Genomic DNA, 17,021 nt, shown 5'->3' with positions numbered 1-17,021 from the left:
TCATGTCATGACATCTGTATGTCAAGTTTAAAGTATGACCCAAAGTATGAAATATAAAAATTTTAAAAGAAAACTGTGTTTTTTTTTTAATAGAAATTCCCAAACTTCGGGATGTTCTGCAAAGTCTAAATAACAATCACTCAGAGGCATTAAACTATGTGTCTGGAGCTCGTGGGATTCTCTCTCTGATTCAAGGGACAAGATGCAGGGGAGTGGTAAGATCGAGTAATGAAACCTGTGTCATTGTGTTAAATCCTCCTCATTGGCATTTATATTCCCAGAAAATAACATGAACATCAAATAGGTATATGCTCAAATGCAGTTTAAACATGGAAAAGTGAAATAACTTTGTTTAATGCCAAACCAATGTTGAAAGAGTCTACAGGTCCTTCCTACCCCACCTGATTTTTGTTTTCTTCAAGAATGTTCAAAATCAAGACTAGTGTAAATTTCATCAATTCAAATGAATTTGTGTTTTATTTCAGGCTGACAGTAAAATGCAGGCTTTCAGCATCCTTGAAGAAAAGATGCGTCATGAACTCAAAGTACTCCAAAAAACAATCAATGAGATTTACAGGACTTTTGAACGATGCCTCACTGAGGGGGTTAAAGAATCACAACATTCATGCAAAGGACATCTGAAGTCCCTGTTACATCCTGTATGTATTTATACTTTAATTTAACAACTTATTTTACACTTCATATCTATTTGAATAATATATTTATGATAAAATATTTTTTCTCCTCCCAGCCAAGAGAAACAGGTATTGGCTTCCACAACAGATTGAAGTTTGCTGTTAAGAAAAATGGCGTCTTCAAAGCAAAGAATGGAAGGAAAAAGAACATCAACATGACTTTAAGTTCAGAACTGACAGGCAGCATTGATGAGGAATTCAGGAAGACCTTCCCGTGAGAAATTACAGTGACGACATTCATTATTTTCAAAGTTTAATTGTATAAAGGATGTATTATATAATGGAAGCATTTCAACTTTTTCAGAAATGAAGATAAAAGTGGACCATTCAATGGCGCCATTGATTTGTTTTCACTGGACACAGAGGGGATGATTAAAACCTACAAAGATGTTGATCTGCAACTGCATTTTCTCAAGACAGAGGTGTGTGTGTGTTTGTGTGTGTGTGTGTGAGACACCTGTGTCGGTTTCCCTTATACATTTTTTTTATTGTGTTGAGCTCTACTTTTTATTTTTATATCTTTTTAAAGGTATACAATAACACGTTGAAGATGCTCTCTCTCTCTCTCTCTCTCTCTCCCTCTCTCTCTCTCTCTCTCTCTCTCTCTCTCTCTCTCTCTCTCTCACTCTCTCTCGCGCTCTCTCTCTCGCTCTCTCTCTCTCTCTCAGGAGGACAAACTCAAGACAAAACTCAAAGAAATCATCCGGGAGGATAAGAAAACAGTCTACAGCAGTCTGACAGCAACAATCGAGGAAAACATGCAGAAATGCTATACAGGTGATAAAGAAGATCATAGCATGTACAACCTGTGGTTAAAATAATGCACATTTGCATCATGATTTTACAGAAACATGGGTTTGACATTAGTGTTTTATTGTAGACGCAGCAACGATTACAGGAACCGGCTCACTGGAAAACATGAGGCGCACCATTCAGGACCATGTACATGATAAAAAGGACACTATGTTTCAGATGGCGAAAGAGAACATGCTGAAGCAACTAAAAGAGTTGAAGGTATGTCAGATTTCATATCTTTATCTTCAATTCGAGGTAATAATGTTCAAGTGGTGTGTGTATCGTTCTGAAAGATGCTTTTGCTCCAGTCACTGTCTGAATCTAAAAACACATCTAAACAGTTAATGCATGTATGATTCAACAAATCTTAAACACATAATTTGGCTGTGTGAGTGAAAAGTAATACCTATGGTTTGATTTAGGGGAAAATCTTGAAAAATCTGGAGGAAACCCTGATGGAATCAATCGAGCTGTCACTCTGGACAGATGACTGCTCATTCCCAGGTAGAAAACATATCATGATAGAATTATTCATTGTATCGTTATTGATAATGTGCATATTTTACCCAATAAGCATTTGTTTCTTTGCTTTTTAGATGTTTCAGTAGAGCTTGACTTGGTGGAGACATTCTACAGTCACCTGGAAGCCAACCCAAATCCAAACTGAGCTTTCAAACAGATGTTCCTTACTGTCAATGACAAACAATGACAACACATTACAAGAATAACACAACAAAAATACACATTACACAACTATAATACACATTTTCATCAAGATATTATCCTTTTTCTCTTTGAGTGTACTTTGACTTTGTTTTTTGTACATTACATGCAGCGATTTTAATGGTTTTTTTGACATAGGGCGTTTTCATCATGAACTGATCATAGTCCAAAGGAAGGTGGCTGACATGCAGAGGTCCACAGTCTCGTTCAAACCAGGAACATTGTGGTGAAAATGCTACAGATCTTTGCCACTGGGCCCCAATGGCTTTGTCCTTTCAGTGATAATACGCTTTCATGTTTTTCTGTTAATGATTTTATTTAGTTTATTTTGTATTGCTTGATTGGCACATGAGTGCTCCTGATTTTAAGGATGTTTAACGTGAATCTTAGATCTTGAATACCAGTTTTAATTATAGGCTGGATTAGACATAAACTCTTAGCTTTTCGAGTAATGATCTCAGATGACTTTGTTTTATTCTACTTTTTATCTTTTTTTGATCTTACTAAATATATTGGATAAATGATTATTGGTGTGTTCTGGAAGGCAGAAAAGGAAGTGTGAAAAATGTCACCTGCAGTGAGCGAGACTTCACTTATTTCAGCTCAAGTTTTGTTCTTGTGTTACTGGCTGGACACCAAAAATCTGTTGGCTTATGCGACATTAACATTGTCATTATATATCGATTAAAATGTTATTGAATTTAAATGTTTTCTCTCTTCAGGCCAAACAATCTCAGTACAGGAAAGTTGGAGGGATAGAGGTTGTGCAGGTTATCAAACGCAGGAATGATTCATGCAAGAAAACAGAACATGCAGACACATGGATGGTCTATAAATGGGGATGAAAATGTTTTTATTACTTAAAATAAACAAACTGATTTCTCTGTGATTCATGAAGCATGTCTCTAAAGGTTTTTCGTTGGTGTTACTCCAGTGTGGAATGTGGGTTAAAAACAAATGAGAACATTTTTATTCATGCAGAAAGCACAATAACATAAGTGACATCTAATGAGTCAATTGTGCTGACAAACTATGAGAGGCCCTTTGAGAGATAATTCATACTTGGGCTCACACAGACCATCATACTCTCTCACACACACTTCTATACTCTCTTACATGTACCATCATACTCTATCACACACACTTCTATACTCTCTTACATGTACCATCATACTCTATCACACACACTTCTATACTCTCTTACATGTACCATCATACTCTCTCACACACACTCTACTGTACTCTCTTACATGTACCATCATACTCTCTCACACACACACTACTATACTCTCTCACATGTACCATCATACTCTCTCACACACACAACTAGTGTTGTCTGCCTCGGGACAACCAGTGTGTCCCCAGGCATAACCCTGCTATATTTTAACGTGTGTATCTTTATATACAGTCTATGGTGACTATAACAGTAAGTCTATGACAGTGGTCAGTGCTCTTCACACTGATTTGACATTCATATAGTTTAGACTTGTATGCTGCACCTAAAGCTTAAAAGGACAAACTTTGATTATAGCCTTTACTGTATCAAGGGGACCCCACCTGCCCCCCTCTTAGCAGCACCACTGCACTGAGGCGCATTACTCCGCAGGTCAACCAGTTACTCTTCATACTTCATTTAGAATTGATCTTCATAAAAAACCTGCTGAATTCATTTTATGTTCCTGGATGAACAGGGCGTCGCTTGTTCTGCAACAGTGAAGTTGACGTCCTGACTCTGTGCCTCACGTTATGTCTCGTGTTGTGTTGCAGGTTTAAACATGTTTCTCAAAGTCTGGAGTGAATCAAATAAACACAAAGCAAACGTGAGTCCTGTATGTGTCCTAATAACTTGTGATCAGTCGGAACTCGTCAAAGTCCGATTTTTTAAACATTAAATCACTATATTCGTTGGAGTATAACATTCATTTATTTAAAGAAAAAGGGCACGAGCTCAAGCCCCCTTTGATGCGAATTAGCTGTAAACTCGAGCCCCCTGTAGCTTAGTCCTTTGATTATCACCACTCAGCTCCACCCAAGAGAAGAAAAACCAGCATAACTGGTACAGGAGCTGGGAGATGCTGCCATCCTGTCTGACGTGACTGTGATGACTGGGTGCTCACTAGTGCACCTTCACTAGCCTCACGATTCCATTACGATTCAGCAGTTAATGATTGGAATGCAAAACGATGCATCTCGATGTATCACATCAACAATTTCCTAGATTACTGGTTGCACGTGGTTGCTTTTTCATCTGTTAATAAAATCCAAATTGACAAAATAAGGTTTTGAATAAAAAATCTGTCTATAACAGTAAGTCTATGACAGTGGTCAGTGCTCTTCACACTGATTTGACATTCATATAGTTTAGACTGGTGTGCTGCACCTAAAGCTTAAAAGGACAAACTTTGATTTAGCCTTTGCTGTATCAAGGTGACCCCACCTGGCCCCCCCTTAGCAGCGCCACTGCACTGAGGCGCATTACTCCACAGGTCAACCAGTTACTCTTCATACTTCACTTAGCACTGATCTTTAGAAAAAAACTGCTGAATTCATTTTATGTTCCTGGATGAACAGGGCGTCGCTTCTTCTGCAACAGTGAAGTTGACGTCCTGACTGTGCATCACGTTATGTCTCGTGTTGTGTCGCAGGTTTAAACATGTTTCTCAAAGTCTGGAATCTGAATCAAACAAACACAAAGTAAACGTCAGTCCTGTACGTGTCCTAATAACTTGTGATCAGTCGGAACTCGTCAAAGTCCGTTTTTAAACATTATATCCCAATATTCGTTGGAGTATAACATTCATTTATTTAAAGAAAAAGGGCACGAGCTCAAGCCCACTTTGATGTCTATGTGTGGACCTGCCAGATCAGACGGTTGGTTTGTACCGAGCTGGAGTTTCCTGTGTCCTCCTCCTCTCTCCTGCTGACCTGCTCCCACATTAACTAATGAACACTCTTCACAAGTTATCAGGACCTGATCAGTACATGAAGTTTATTTAGTGTTTGATTCGCTACAGAGTTTATGAGGCTTCATTTAAACATCCTGAAAAATAGATAGATAATGAGTGAATTTTCATTTTTCAGTGAGCTATCCCTTTAAACTTGCTGAATCTACTTTGTGGGCAGAGGGGCGGAGACTGAACTTGAAGCGGTCCTCAACTGGAGTCATATTTGTGCATTAAAGAGGATCTGGGAACATGTAAGTACGACAACTTGATTGCATTATATTCACCAGTAAATGTATTATGAAGATACTACATCAAACAGTGTGTGTAGAAACGGACTGCACTATTTTGTCACTGCTTTGCTTTGACAAACGAATCAATAACTAATGAAACATAAAACTAAGTTCTGTTTTAGAAGGGGAGTAACAGAAGATCAGCCTGTCTCCTCCTGTATAGCCTGTATAGTTTAACGTAATTAATATAATTATTTCCCCTCTTACGCACACGTATATGGTATCTGATTTAACTGATCACTGTGTTGCAACTCTTGACATTGTAAACGAAAGTTAAGTATCATGCGATGTTGATGGATGGCCAGCAGGGGCTGCTCAAATGAACTGAGTGTAGCTGTTTTCAAGGTGTTTAGGTTCTGTTTTGTTTGCATGCTAAATCCTCAAAGTTATGCCCAGCCTTTCTGGCGATGGTCTAGTTGTGAGTATGATTTAAAATATGTCGATACCTCACAGACAATATCACACACAAGTGCAGTTTAAACAGTTGGTTATTTGGGTTAATGTACTTTCCAATGGATTTTGTTTTCACTCATCAATATTCAATCGGCTATGTTTCAGTAATGTCAAAGCAACAATGGCCGATTCAATATTTGTTTTTCCTTTCAGTATCTTTTCTTGGACATGGATGATTTTGTTCGTAACAAACTAAGTGAGTGGGGTCTCAGCACGTTGATAGAGACTTTTAAAGGTAAAGTATAACCATGTATCTTTGGGGGGCACAGATATATTAATGAATCACCGACTAACACAGACATAAAAATGCTGCACCTTTGTTGCGGAGTTTAATACTGACATATTAGTCTCAGTGCACACATAGTCTGTGTTCACAACGTATGAGAAGCACCAGCAATAAAAACCCTTTTCATTTTCACACACTTAAGGACACATTCATTCGCTTGATAGGAATGATTGTTCTGTAGGTGTGTGTGTAATTGAAAGAATTATCTGAGTACAATAAGCTAATAAATCAAGTCCAACAAGAAATCAAATATGCAATGATCTAATCCAACCATGTTAACTCTGTGGGACTGACATGTCCTTTCAGATTAAACCTACAAATGTGCCAACACCCGTTTGGCTCCTAATGAAACAATAACAATTTGTTTTACCTGAATATTTGTACAGATCAAGAAATCAATGAGGGCCACTTTTACAATCTTGAGGATGAAGAGATCAAAGAATTGATCCCAAAAGTTGGACCAAGGAAAACATTCAAGCGACAATTCAAGTTGTTAAAGGTAATATTCTGCACTGTTAAGACGATTTAAACAAATACTAGTGGATATGACAGGAAAAGGAGCATGAACTTGTGTTAAAGGTTCTGATAATGCTGATGCCTCTCGATGGACACAAAGAGTTTTATAAAAATGTTTCTGCTGTTATCGATTAGCGAATGTTTTCTATCATTACTAGAAAAAATATAACACAACTGCAACAAAACAGGAAACCTTGAATTCAGCTACTCAAGTAAGTTACATACAGTTTTGCACAGTTAAGTGTAATCTGAACCGTTTATTGCAGTCATACAGATTATATTTATCGTGTTTGCTGAATAATGTCTTTACAAATAAATTGCTTCACTCAATTTCAAGTAAAAATAGCAAATTTCTTCTTTTTGTTGTGATGTTTCTTGATTGAATGTTTTAAGAGTCAAATATATATGTTCATTCTCAGGTTTTGCCATCCACCAGTGAAGCAAATGATACAAGTGAGCTATCTTGAATCTTATCATATTATTATCTATACAGAGACAACATTTCAATAGTTTGAGAAGAACTTGTAACAACCATTTTCTTGCTTCCCTTTATATATATATGTATATAATAAACAAGGAAACATGGATATGGATCCTAGAGAGGAGTCCAGCCAATGCCAGTCACCAAGTGTTAAACGTAAACGGTACAACTCTGCAACAGGTATTTATGTTAGATCCTCAACAATATCAACCTTCAAATATGTAATCATCGCTTACATCTATTGTTATTAAAAGGCGTTTCGGAGTTTCTAAAGAAACAATTATATTGGTTCAAGATTTTAGATCTTAAATGAGTGGATCTCCAGCGAACTTCTTACTGCTTAATACCTAAAAACATTTTTTTTCTTTACTGTTAAAATGTTTTGACTTTTTTTTCTAAAATTCTCAAATATTATGATTTTTTTTCTCATTGAATCAAAACTGTATTCTTGTAATATTATGATATTATTCATGAAATCTATTAAATTTAGGTCAAGTAAAGTTAAATCGAAACTGAGAAAAAATACCAGATGATCTAGTGGGCACCCCAAGAAACAATATAACAAATTTCTTAATTTATTTTAAGGCTTTAATAAGAATATCTTTTCCTGAATGGGCACAATTTCTTCAAAAAATAGAACTTTGTCTTAAATTAAGACCAGAGAAACATCCTTACCTAAGGTTTTTTATTTTAATTAAAACATTAAAAAAAATCTGCTTCTTTGAAAAGTCACAACCATCTATCGTCTCTCAGTCAGGACAAGACCACTTTCTACATTGTCAATCATTGACAGACTAAGAAGCAATTTTCGACAGAGTTAGGGCTTTTTCAAAAACAGTCAAAAAACGAATACTCCAGTTATTCTAACCGTATAACATAAAAATAATTATTTCTATTTTGCTCTGCATGTATTATGTTGACCTGACCTCGCCCTCCTGTTTGAAATGTGGCAGTCTGGCAGCCCTCATTTTCAATGAATAGAAATAGATACAAACAGATCTTTTTATTTTCTTGAAATTTCTTTTTTTGCACTGTGGTCGGTGTCAAAGTCTGATGAGGCACTTTGTTTTCTCATTGTGCAAATTTTGGAAACAATAGTTCATGGGTCCTGCTTAATAGCTTTTTACTTTGTATTTGGCAGAGGAATCCATAATGTGGAAAGTGAAAGACATAATGAAAGTCGTCAAGATGAAACTTCAAAATGAAGAGAAGACAATGCTCAATGATTTCCTGAAGTAAGTAATTTCTATCTCTGACAACAGGAATGAAATGGACACCAAAAGTAACAACTCAACAGGCAAAGGCAGCACTCCAGCATGCTGACGTTTTGGGCCATGTTCAACAAGGAAGGGGCGGTTTAGGCCTAGGCCAGAGTAGGCCTTTTTGGAACAAGGTACCACCATCAGAATGCCGAAAGTTGGTAGGCCTGGAAGTCCGGCAGGAGGAGGCAACAAGATGTGCTCAGGCTGTCACTCAGGCAAAACAGGGGCAGTGGGAAATGGAAACAGGCAGAAGCTTCCTGCTTTCATTACGAAACCTCCAGCAGTGGCTGAATGAAGATCCATCCTGCTCACTATGCTCAACCCGAGCTACCCTCAAACACATCCTCACATGCTGTAAAGTAAGTCTCACACAAGGTAGGTATACATGGAGACACAACCACGTACTCAAATGCCTGGCAGCAACTATTGAAACAAAGAGAACTGCCACCAATGCCTTGCCATCCAAAACACAGAGCGCAGTTCCAAAGACACCTTTTGTCCGAGAAGGGGAACAGGGACAGCGAGGGCCTCCTCCACTGACCAGGAGTGGGCAGTTGGAGCATGCCCGAGACTGGGAAATGCTGGTGGATTTAGACCAGCAGCTAAAAGTCCCATCACACATCGTCACCACCATCCAAAGACCAGACCTGGTACTCTGGTCCAACACCCTCCGTGTTGTCTACTTAATAGAATTGACAGTACCCTGGGACGATGCTGTTGACAAAGCGAATGAGAGGAAAAGGCTGCGGTATGCAGAAATGGCATCTATGGCAGAGCAACGAGGCTGGAAAGCAATAGTTCGCCCTGTGGAGGTTGGCTGCAGGGGTCGTAATGCAACATCCACCATCACGTTGCTCAAAGATCTGGGAATCCACGAACAAGCCCTGCACCAGACCATAAAAGAAACTGCAGAACGCTGCAGCCAATGTCTCTTGATCAGTAGGAACAGTCTTAACTGGGCCCCAAGATGTTAGGAACATACACCCAGGTCTGATCAACCTGTGGTGGGCTGTCTTAGAAGAAGGGCTCTTGTGATTTTAAGGCCAAAACAACTGTTGATGCTAGATACACTACTGATGATCTGTCCCTGACAACTGTTGGTGGTCACTAACATCTGCTAACAACTTCTGGCAGTTGGTATCTTAACTTGTGCAGAAGACCTTCAAACATACAAGGGATATTCACAATCCTGTCCTATGTTCTAAAACTATATTCCACTACAGTAACAAATTATATTTAAAGCAGTAGCAATATTATCTGTCATTTTCATTTGGTCCTGAGTAAAACTAATAAGCACGTACTGAGTCATGTTTGTTATGACAAATACATGATGGCAATCCACCAAGGTACAAGTGCATGAGGCCTTTTAAAGGAATGTGAGATGGTAGTCTGACTGGTTGATGTTCCATCCAAAACACGTCCATGATTAATTCAGACACTGAGTACTAAGTACAACTTTTTTGAACTATGTGCTTGGTGCTGCAATTATTTTTGTGATGGTAGTAAAATTGGATTCCCTCTGGAACTCTCTCCCTTTCCATCATCTGATCCTGCCCTGAAACTTGTAATAGTAATCTGAAAACATGTTTTTATTCATTAGCCTTTCAATGTGCCTAAATGGTTGTGTATTATTATTGTTATTATTGGTGTAGGTAGTGATTATTATAATGACAATATTGTTGTTCTCGTTTTTAATTTCACTGTTGTTTTTGTGTTGTAAAGCACTTTGGATCAATAATGTTGTGTTTCAAGTGCCATTTGAATAAAGTTGAAGTTATTTCTAATAAAGCCAATGAACCCATAATTAAACTTATGTACAACAGGAATAAAATCTCTGATTTGGAGACAAGAAAAAGGAAGCTGGTCGGTGTCTTTGGAAAAACCGGGGCTGGAAAGAGCTCTTTGATAAATGCCATCGTTGGAGAGAAGAATCTTCTGCCCTCTGGAAGTGTGTGTGCATGCACCTCAGTCACGTTCAAAGTGGAGGCAAACAACGACAGCAAAAAGTATGAGGCAGAAATTGAGTTCATTAAAAAAGAGGTGAGTATGTTGATCTTTACTTTTTTACAAGTTGAAAAGTTACATTGTAGCTGCAAATATACAGGTGCCAGACATCATATGCCATTTAATTCAACTAACCTGATAATTAATTTCTTTATTAGGATTGGAAAGAGGAGTTGTGGTTTTACAAGAATCTTCTGGATGATGATGATGATGATGCTCGTGAAAAGCTGACAGCACTGTACAGAGAAGATTGGAAAATCAAATCTGTTGACGAACTCATGGACAACAAATATTTCAAAGAAATTCACGAATTCCTCACTTCGAACAAGAAAACGTTGAAATGTGACTCCGTAAGTAACGTATATGTATTTTATTTATATTTTGCACACTGAGTCAGAAGTTTGGATTTTGTGTTGGTCTTTTAACAGTTATATTAAGTCAGGTCATTACGTTTCAACTAATTCAAAGTGTATTCTTAGTTCTACTCAAAAGCATGTATGCAACTAAAACCATTAAAACAGGAGCTAATTCATTTCTCTACACTCGTTCACCCGTGAAAGGTTGTTTAAGTTTAAAATATTGATATATATAAATAATAAAATACCTAAGTGTTCATTATCAGTTAAAATTTTACTTTTGTCTCGTCTTCAGGTTTAATTATCAAATTTTAACCCTTTGTCTTTATTTCTTTCAATGATAGTGTTTCACTGTTCTTCATACTTTGAATGTGCGTGTAAATATAATTCCAATAATTTTTTATTAATCTATTTCAGGCTAAAGAGCTAACTGAAAAAATTGTCAAATACATAAGTGCCTCAAACGATGAGATAGATGCAGTGAGACAGTACTGGCCCTTAGTGGAATGCGTGACTGTCAGGTTGCCTAACAAGGATCTTCTCCAGCATGTCACACTTGTGGACCTTCCAGGAAATGGAGACCGTAACAAGAGCAGAGACAACATGTGGAAAAAGGTCACTTATTCACATTTACTACTGTTTATTGTATTTAATATTGTATGTATGTATTATCTGGAAACTGTGAAATTTATTACGAAGCACTGATAATTAATTGTTCATAATTAACTTGATATTATGCCTCGTCAGATGGTTGAAAGTTGTTCTACTGTGTGGATTTTGGCTGACATTAATCGAGCAGTAGCAGAGAAAGAAGCTTGGGAGATCCTGCAAAATGCCAATAGCCTGATGGGAAATGGTGGCGAGTGTCAGCGCATTCACTTCATCTGCACCAAGTCTGATAATGTTGATGATCAGTAAGTCATTTAAGATTCCAAAAGTATGACTTTCTGTTGACCTTGTGCTGCTGTTGAGCAGACTCTGGTGTCAGCATTGAGAATAACTGTAAATGATAAGGCAATAGAGTAGTTCAGAATCTACTTTGCAGATCCAGAGTTTATATCCAGATGGTCACAAAGCTCTTTACAGAAGTTCCCCAATTCCAAAGACTGTTTAATTTACTAAAAAATGTCTTGTAGGTCAGGAGCTGCTGTCCGTGATGTTGTGCTCAAAAGAAACAAAGTAGCCAAGTGCAAAGTGAACGCAGAATTCAAAAAACAATACCCACAATGCAGCGTGAGTTTCTGCAGACCAACAGAAAATCTGATCAACAAAGATTGTCCTGAATTCAAGCCTTCCTCATCATCAAACCCTTATTCTTTTCAGGAACAATTCTCATTCGAAGTGTTCACTGTGAGCTGCAAGGAGTTTCATAAAAGCAGACATCTACAGCCAGATGAAACTGGTGGGTAAAGTGTTTCTTCATGTCATGACATCTGTATGTCAAGTTTAAAGTATGACCCAATGTATGAAATATAAATTTCTTTATGGAAGACTGTTTGTTTTTTTATAGAAATTCCCAAACTTCGGGATGTTCTGCAAAGTCTAAGTAACAATCACTCAGAGGCATTAAACTATGTGTCTGGAGCTCGTGGGATTCTCTCTCTGATTCAAGGGACAAGATGCAGGGGAGTGGTAAGATCGAGTAATGAAACCTGTGTCATTGTGTTAAATCCTCCTCATTGGCATTTATATTCCCAGAAAATAACATGAACATCAAATAGGTATATGCTCAAATGCAGTTTAAACATGGAAAAGTGAAATAACTTTGTTTAATGCCAAACCAATGTTGAAAGAGTCTACAGGTCCTTCCTACCCCACCTGATTTTTGTTTTCTTCAAGAATGTTCAAAATCAAGACTAGTGTAAATTTCATCAATTCAAATGAATTTGTGTTTTATTTTAGGCTGACAGTAAAATGCAGGCTTGCAGCGTCCTTGAAGAAAAGATGCTGCATGAACTCAAAGTACTCCAAAAAACAATCGATGAGATTTACTGGACTTTTGAACGATGCCTCACTGAGGGGGTTGAAGAATCACAACATTCATGCGAAGGACAGATGAAGTCCATGTTAGTTGCTGTATGTATTTATACTTTAATTTAACAACTTATTTTGCACTTCATAACTATTTGAATAATATATTGATGTTAAAAAAATATTTGTTCTCCTCCCAGGGAAAAAAGGGTAGTGCCTTCCACAAGACATTAAAGTTTGCTGTTAAGAACAATGGCGTCTTCAAAGCAAAGAATGGAAGGAAAAAGAACATCAACATGACTTTAAGTTCAAAACTGACTGGCAGCATTGATGAGGAATTCAGGATGACCTTCCCGTGAGAAATTACTTAATGACGACATTTATTATTTTCAAAGTTTAATTGTATGAAGCAGAGGTCTTCAACAGGGGGTCCACGGAATTTTTGGTTGATTAATTTTTTATATTTTTTTAATAATAAAAGAAAAATTTCAACCAATTTTTTCCCCACAAATTTAAATGCCTTTAAATACACATTAACATGAATCCAACATATTGCAGTGAACAGATAAATGGAGGCAGAAGACATTATCTTTCAGTCAGCAATGCACACATATATATAGTAGGGGGTCCCTGCTCCATCTCTCCATCAGTTTGGGGGTCCTTGGCCTGAAAAACATTGAAGACCCCTGGTATAAAGGATGTATTATATAATGTAAGCATTTCAACTTTTTCAGAAATGAAGATAAAAGTGGACCATTCAAGGACGCCATTGATTCGTTTTCACTGGACACAGAGGGGATGATTAAAACCTACAAAGATGTTGATCTGCAACTGCATTTTCTCAAGACAGAGGTGTGTGTGTGTGTGTGTGTGTGAGAGAGACACTTGTGTTGTTTTTTCCTTAACAAAGGCTATACATGTTTTTATTGTGTTGAGCCCTACTTTTTTTTTAATATACTTTTTGAGGTTTACAATAACACGTTGAAGATGCTCTCTCTCTCTCTCTCTCTCTCTCTCTCTCTCTCTCTCTCTCTCTCTCTCTCTCTCTCTCTCTCTCTTTCTTTCTCTCTCTCTCTCTCTCTCTCAGGAGGACAAACTCAAGACAAAACTCCAAAAAATCATCCGGGAGGATAAGAAAACAGTCTACAGCAGTCTGACAGCGACAATCGAGGAAAACATGCAGAAATGCTATACAGGTGATAAAGAAGATCATAGCATGTACAACCTGTGGTTAAAATAATGCACATTTGCATCATGATTTTACAGAAACATGGGTTTGACAACAGTGTTTTATTGTAGACGCAGCTAAGATTACAGGAGTCGGCTCCCTGGAAAACATGAGGCGCACCATTACGGACCATGTACATGATAAAAAGGACACCATGTTTCAGATGGCGAAAGACAACATGCTGAAGCAACTAAATAAGTTGAAGGTATGTCAGATTTGTGTGTGTATCATTCTGAAAGATGCTTTTGCTCCAGTCACTGTCTGAATCTAAAAACACATCTAAACAGTTAATGCATGTATGATTCAGCAAATCTTGAACACATAATTTGGCTGTGTGAGTGAAAAGTAATACCTATGGTTTTGATTTAGGAGAAAATCTTGGAAACGCTGGAGGAAACCCTGATGGAATCAATCGAGCTGTCACTCTGGACAGATGACTGCTCATTCCCAGGTAGAAAACATATCATGATAGAATTATTCATTGTATCGTTATTGATAATGTGCATATTTTACACAATAAGCGTTTGTTTGTTTGCTTTTTAGATGTTTCAGGAGAGCTTGACATGATGGAGACATTCTACAGTCAACTGGAAGCCAACCCAAATCCAAACTGAGCTTTCAAACAGATTTTCCTTACTGTCAATGACAAACAATGACAACACGTTACAAGAATAACACAACAAAAATACACATTACACAACTATAATACACATTTTCATCAAGATATTATCCTTTTTCTCTTTGAGTGTACTTTGACCTTGTTTTTTGTACATTACATGCAGCGATTTTAATGTTTTTTTTGGCATCGGGCATTTTCATCATGAACTGATCATAGTCCAAAGGAAGGTGGCTGACATGCAGAGGTCCACAGTCTCGTTCAAACCAGGAACATTGTGGTGAAAATGCTACAGATCTTTGCCACTGGGCCGAATGGCTTTGTCTTTTCACTGATAATACGTTTTCATGTTTTTCTGTCAATGATTTTATTTAGTTTCTTTTGTATTGCTTGATTGGCACATGAGTGCTCCTGATTTTAAGGATGTTTAACGTGAATCTTAAATCTTGAATACCAGTTTTAATTATAGGCTGGATTAGACATAAACTCTTAGCTTTTCGAGTAATGATCTCATATGACTTTGTTTTATTCTACTTTTTATCCTTTTTTGATCTTACTAAATATATTGGATAAATGATTATTGGTGTGTTCTGGAAGGCAGAAAAGGAAGTGTGAAAAATGTCACCTGCAGTGAGCGAGACTTCACTTATTTCAGCTCAAGCTTTGTACTTGTGTTACTGGTTGGACACCAAAAATATGTTGTATCTCTGTGATACATGAAGCATGTCACTCAAGGTTTTTCGTTGGTCTTACTCCAGTGTGGAATGTGGGTTAAAAACAAACTATACTCTCTTACATGTACCATCATACTCTCTCACACACACTACTATACTCTCTTACATGTACCATCATACTCTCTCACACACACTACTATACTCTCTTACATGTACCATCATACTCTCTCACACACGCTATTATACTCTCTTACGTGTACTGTCATACTCTCTTTTTTTACTGTCATACCTCATACACACAACACTGATCTCTCTTCCACAGATATATTATATTTGAAACAGAATAATAGCACATGTAAGAGAAATGAATTGAACATGTGAATGCAAATAACCATGTGTATATTCTGCTGCCGGATACATCGACATTCAGTTTTGAGAAAAAACAATGGAAATCAAAGGGCTCTGCTTAGTGGCAAAAACGATCAAAATCAGAACTTTTTTCCAGAGGATTCTCCTCTGAGTATTCTCCATACTCAGACACGGAGGTTCTCTAATTCTTTCAAACTTCTAAATGACGGAAGTGGCTCTTTAGAAATGTGGATGATTAAGAATTTATTCTGCTCAATGAAAACATGACACTTTGGCATTTTGAAAACATATAAATAAGTACATTTATAAACAAGTGCAGCAATGACTGATGGAAGTATAAAGTCAATAGGTAAGGGGTAAGGTTACATGGGGCCTAATATTGTGATTCTGTTCAGTTTAATAGCTCAATTAGAATAAAAATGCTACAAACAATCGAAATAAATATAATAAAAAATGCACAATGTAAACGAATTGTACTGATTATGTTCTGGTTCTGTTCTTTCTCCCCATGTGCCTCATCTTGTTTTGTTTCCATTCAGGATCAAAAAATTACAAAAGCACAACTCTCTCCCACCGGTTTGTGCTATAAACCTTCCTCCACTGCTTTTGGGTCTTGAGAGGAGGCAGGGGTAGTAAAGTTAAGCATCACAGCTGTTCTGATCAAATGTGTCGGCACAAGTCATCATCAGAACGTATTAAATTACATTACATGTAAACAGTTGACCCAAAATCTTTAATCGGAATGATTTAAATAAAACATTTTAAAAAGGCGAGCATGACACCGCAGTTAATGTGGTATCGCAGCGAACAAGAGAGTGTACCAATTTATTAAGATGCGTTTTGATTATATGTTCACATTAATGTTCTTGTATAAAGTGTCAAACCCTAATTTCTTCAATCGGAAATAAAGGTGAAAAAATATATAGAATTTCTACGTCTGTAGCAACAAAAATGACCCACTGAATATCTGCTGCTGTGTTAAGGAACATAAATTTGACCGTTTGCCAGTGTGTAAACAAATACATTTAAACATCTTTTTATTAGGGAATTGATTTAGGTGAAATTACAACAAACTCAGCACCATTAAATAAATAAAACAAAGCACAAATTGGTTTTCAAAGCCCTTTAGCAAAACATGTATAGACATTATACACACTTAAATCACATTAGTGAGTGTCAGCATGAACCTGGTGTTTGTAAATTCACTTACAGCTATAAGCACTAGACGTTTATGAACACAACTGGTAAATATAAGCATGCCAAAATATTACATATAGCAAAGGCAAAGGTCTTATAGGCACAGGTTAATTGTTTGAATATATTTCCCTTCAGCTCTGACCTTGTTCTGGATTGTATT

The 17,021-nt window shown here is 37.1% G+C and overlaps 1 protein-coding gene across 2 annotated transcripts in view; it reads left to right on the top strand.

Moving 5' to 3' along the window:
• Positions 1 to 15,428, top strand: part of LOC117765728 (nuclear GTPase SLIP-GC-like) — a 32,827-nt gene extending 17,399 nt beyond the window's left edge. Inside the window, exons 1-20 of one of the 2 annotated variants that reach the window (XM_034592173.1) lie at positions 5,206 to 5,409; positions 6,055 to 6,136; positions 6,574 to 6,686; positions 7,123 to 7,156; positions 7,281 to 7,364; positions 8,326 to 8,419; positions 10,270 to 10,486; positions 10,609 to 10,800; positions 11,224 to 11,421; positions 11,554 to 11,720; positions 11,943 to 12,039; positions 12,130 to 12,208; positions 12,317 to 12,438; positions 12,709 to 12,882; positions 12,978 to 13,132; positions 13,512 to 13,629; positions 13,865 to 13,973; positions 14,077 to 14,210; positions 14,375 to 14,456; positions 14,549 to 15,428. In XM_034592173.1, coding sequence (XP_034448064.1) covers positions 6,070 to 6,136; positions 6,574 to 6,686; positions 7,123 to 7,156; positions 7,281 to 7,364; positions 8,326 to 8,419; positions 10,270 to 10,486; positions 10,609 to 10,800; positions 11,224 to 11,421; positions 11,554 to 11,720; positions 11,943 to 12,039; positions 12,130 to 12,208; positions 12,317 to 12,438; positions 12,709 to 12,882; positions 12,978 to 13,132; positions 13,512 to 13,629; positions 13,865 to 13,973; positions 14,077 to 14,210; positions 14,375 to 14,456; positions 14,549 to 14,619 — 2,307 coding nt within the window. In that variant the 5' untranslated portion in view covers positions 5,206 to 5,409; positions 6,055 to 6,069 and the 3' untranslated portion in view covers positions 14,620 to 15,428. Of the gene's footprint in view, positions 1 to 93; positions 216 to 485; positions 663 to 5,205; positions 5,410 to 6,054; positions 6,137 to 6,573; positions 6,687 to 7,122; positions 7,157 to 7,280; positions 7,365 to 8,325; positions 8,420 to 10,269; positions 10,487 to 10,608; positions 10,801 to 11,223; positions 11,422 to 11,553; positions 11,721 to 11,942; positions 12,040 to 12,129; positions 12,209 to 12,316; positions 12,439 to 12,708; positions 12,883 to 12,977; positions 13,133 to 13,511; positions 13,630 to 13,864; positions 13,974 to 14,076; positions 14,211 to 14,374; positions 14,457 to 14,548 lie in introns of those variants that run through there. The other variant, XM_034592172.1, reaches the window with a different exon arrangement.
• Positions 15,429 to 17,021: the final 1,593 nt, after the last annotated feature.

Source organism: Hippoglossus hippoglossus, chromosome 8, assembly GCF_009819705.1.
Source record: "Hippoglossus hippoglossus isolate fHipHip1 chromosome 8, fHipHip1.pri, whole genome shotgun sequence".
Taxonomy (NCBI): domain Eukaryota; kingdom Metazoa; phylum Chordata; class Actinopteri; order Pleuronectiformes; family Pleuronectidae; genus Hippoglossus; species Hippoglossus hippoglossus.
This window is presented reverse-complemented; position numbering and strand designations above follow the sequence as displayed.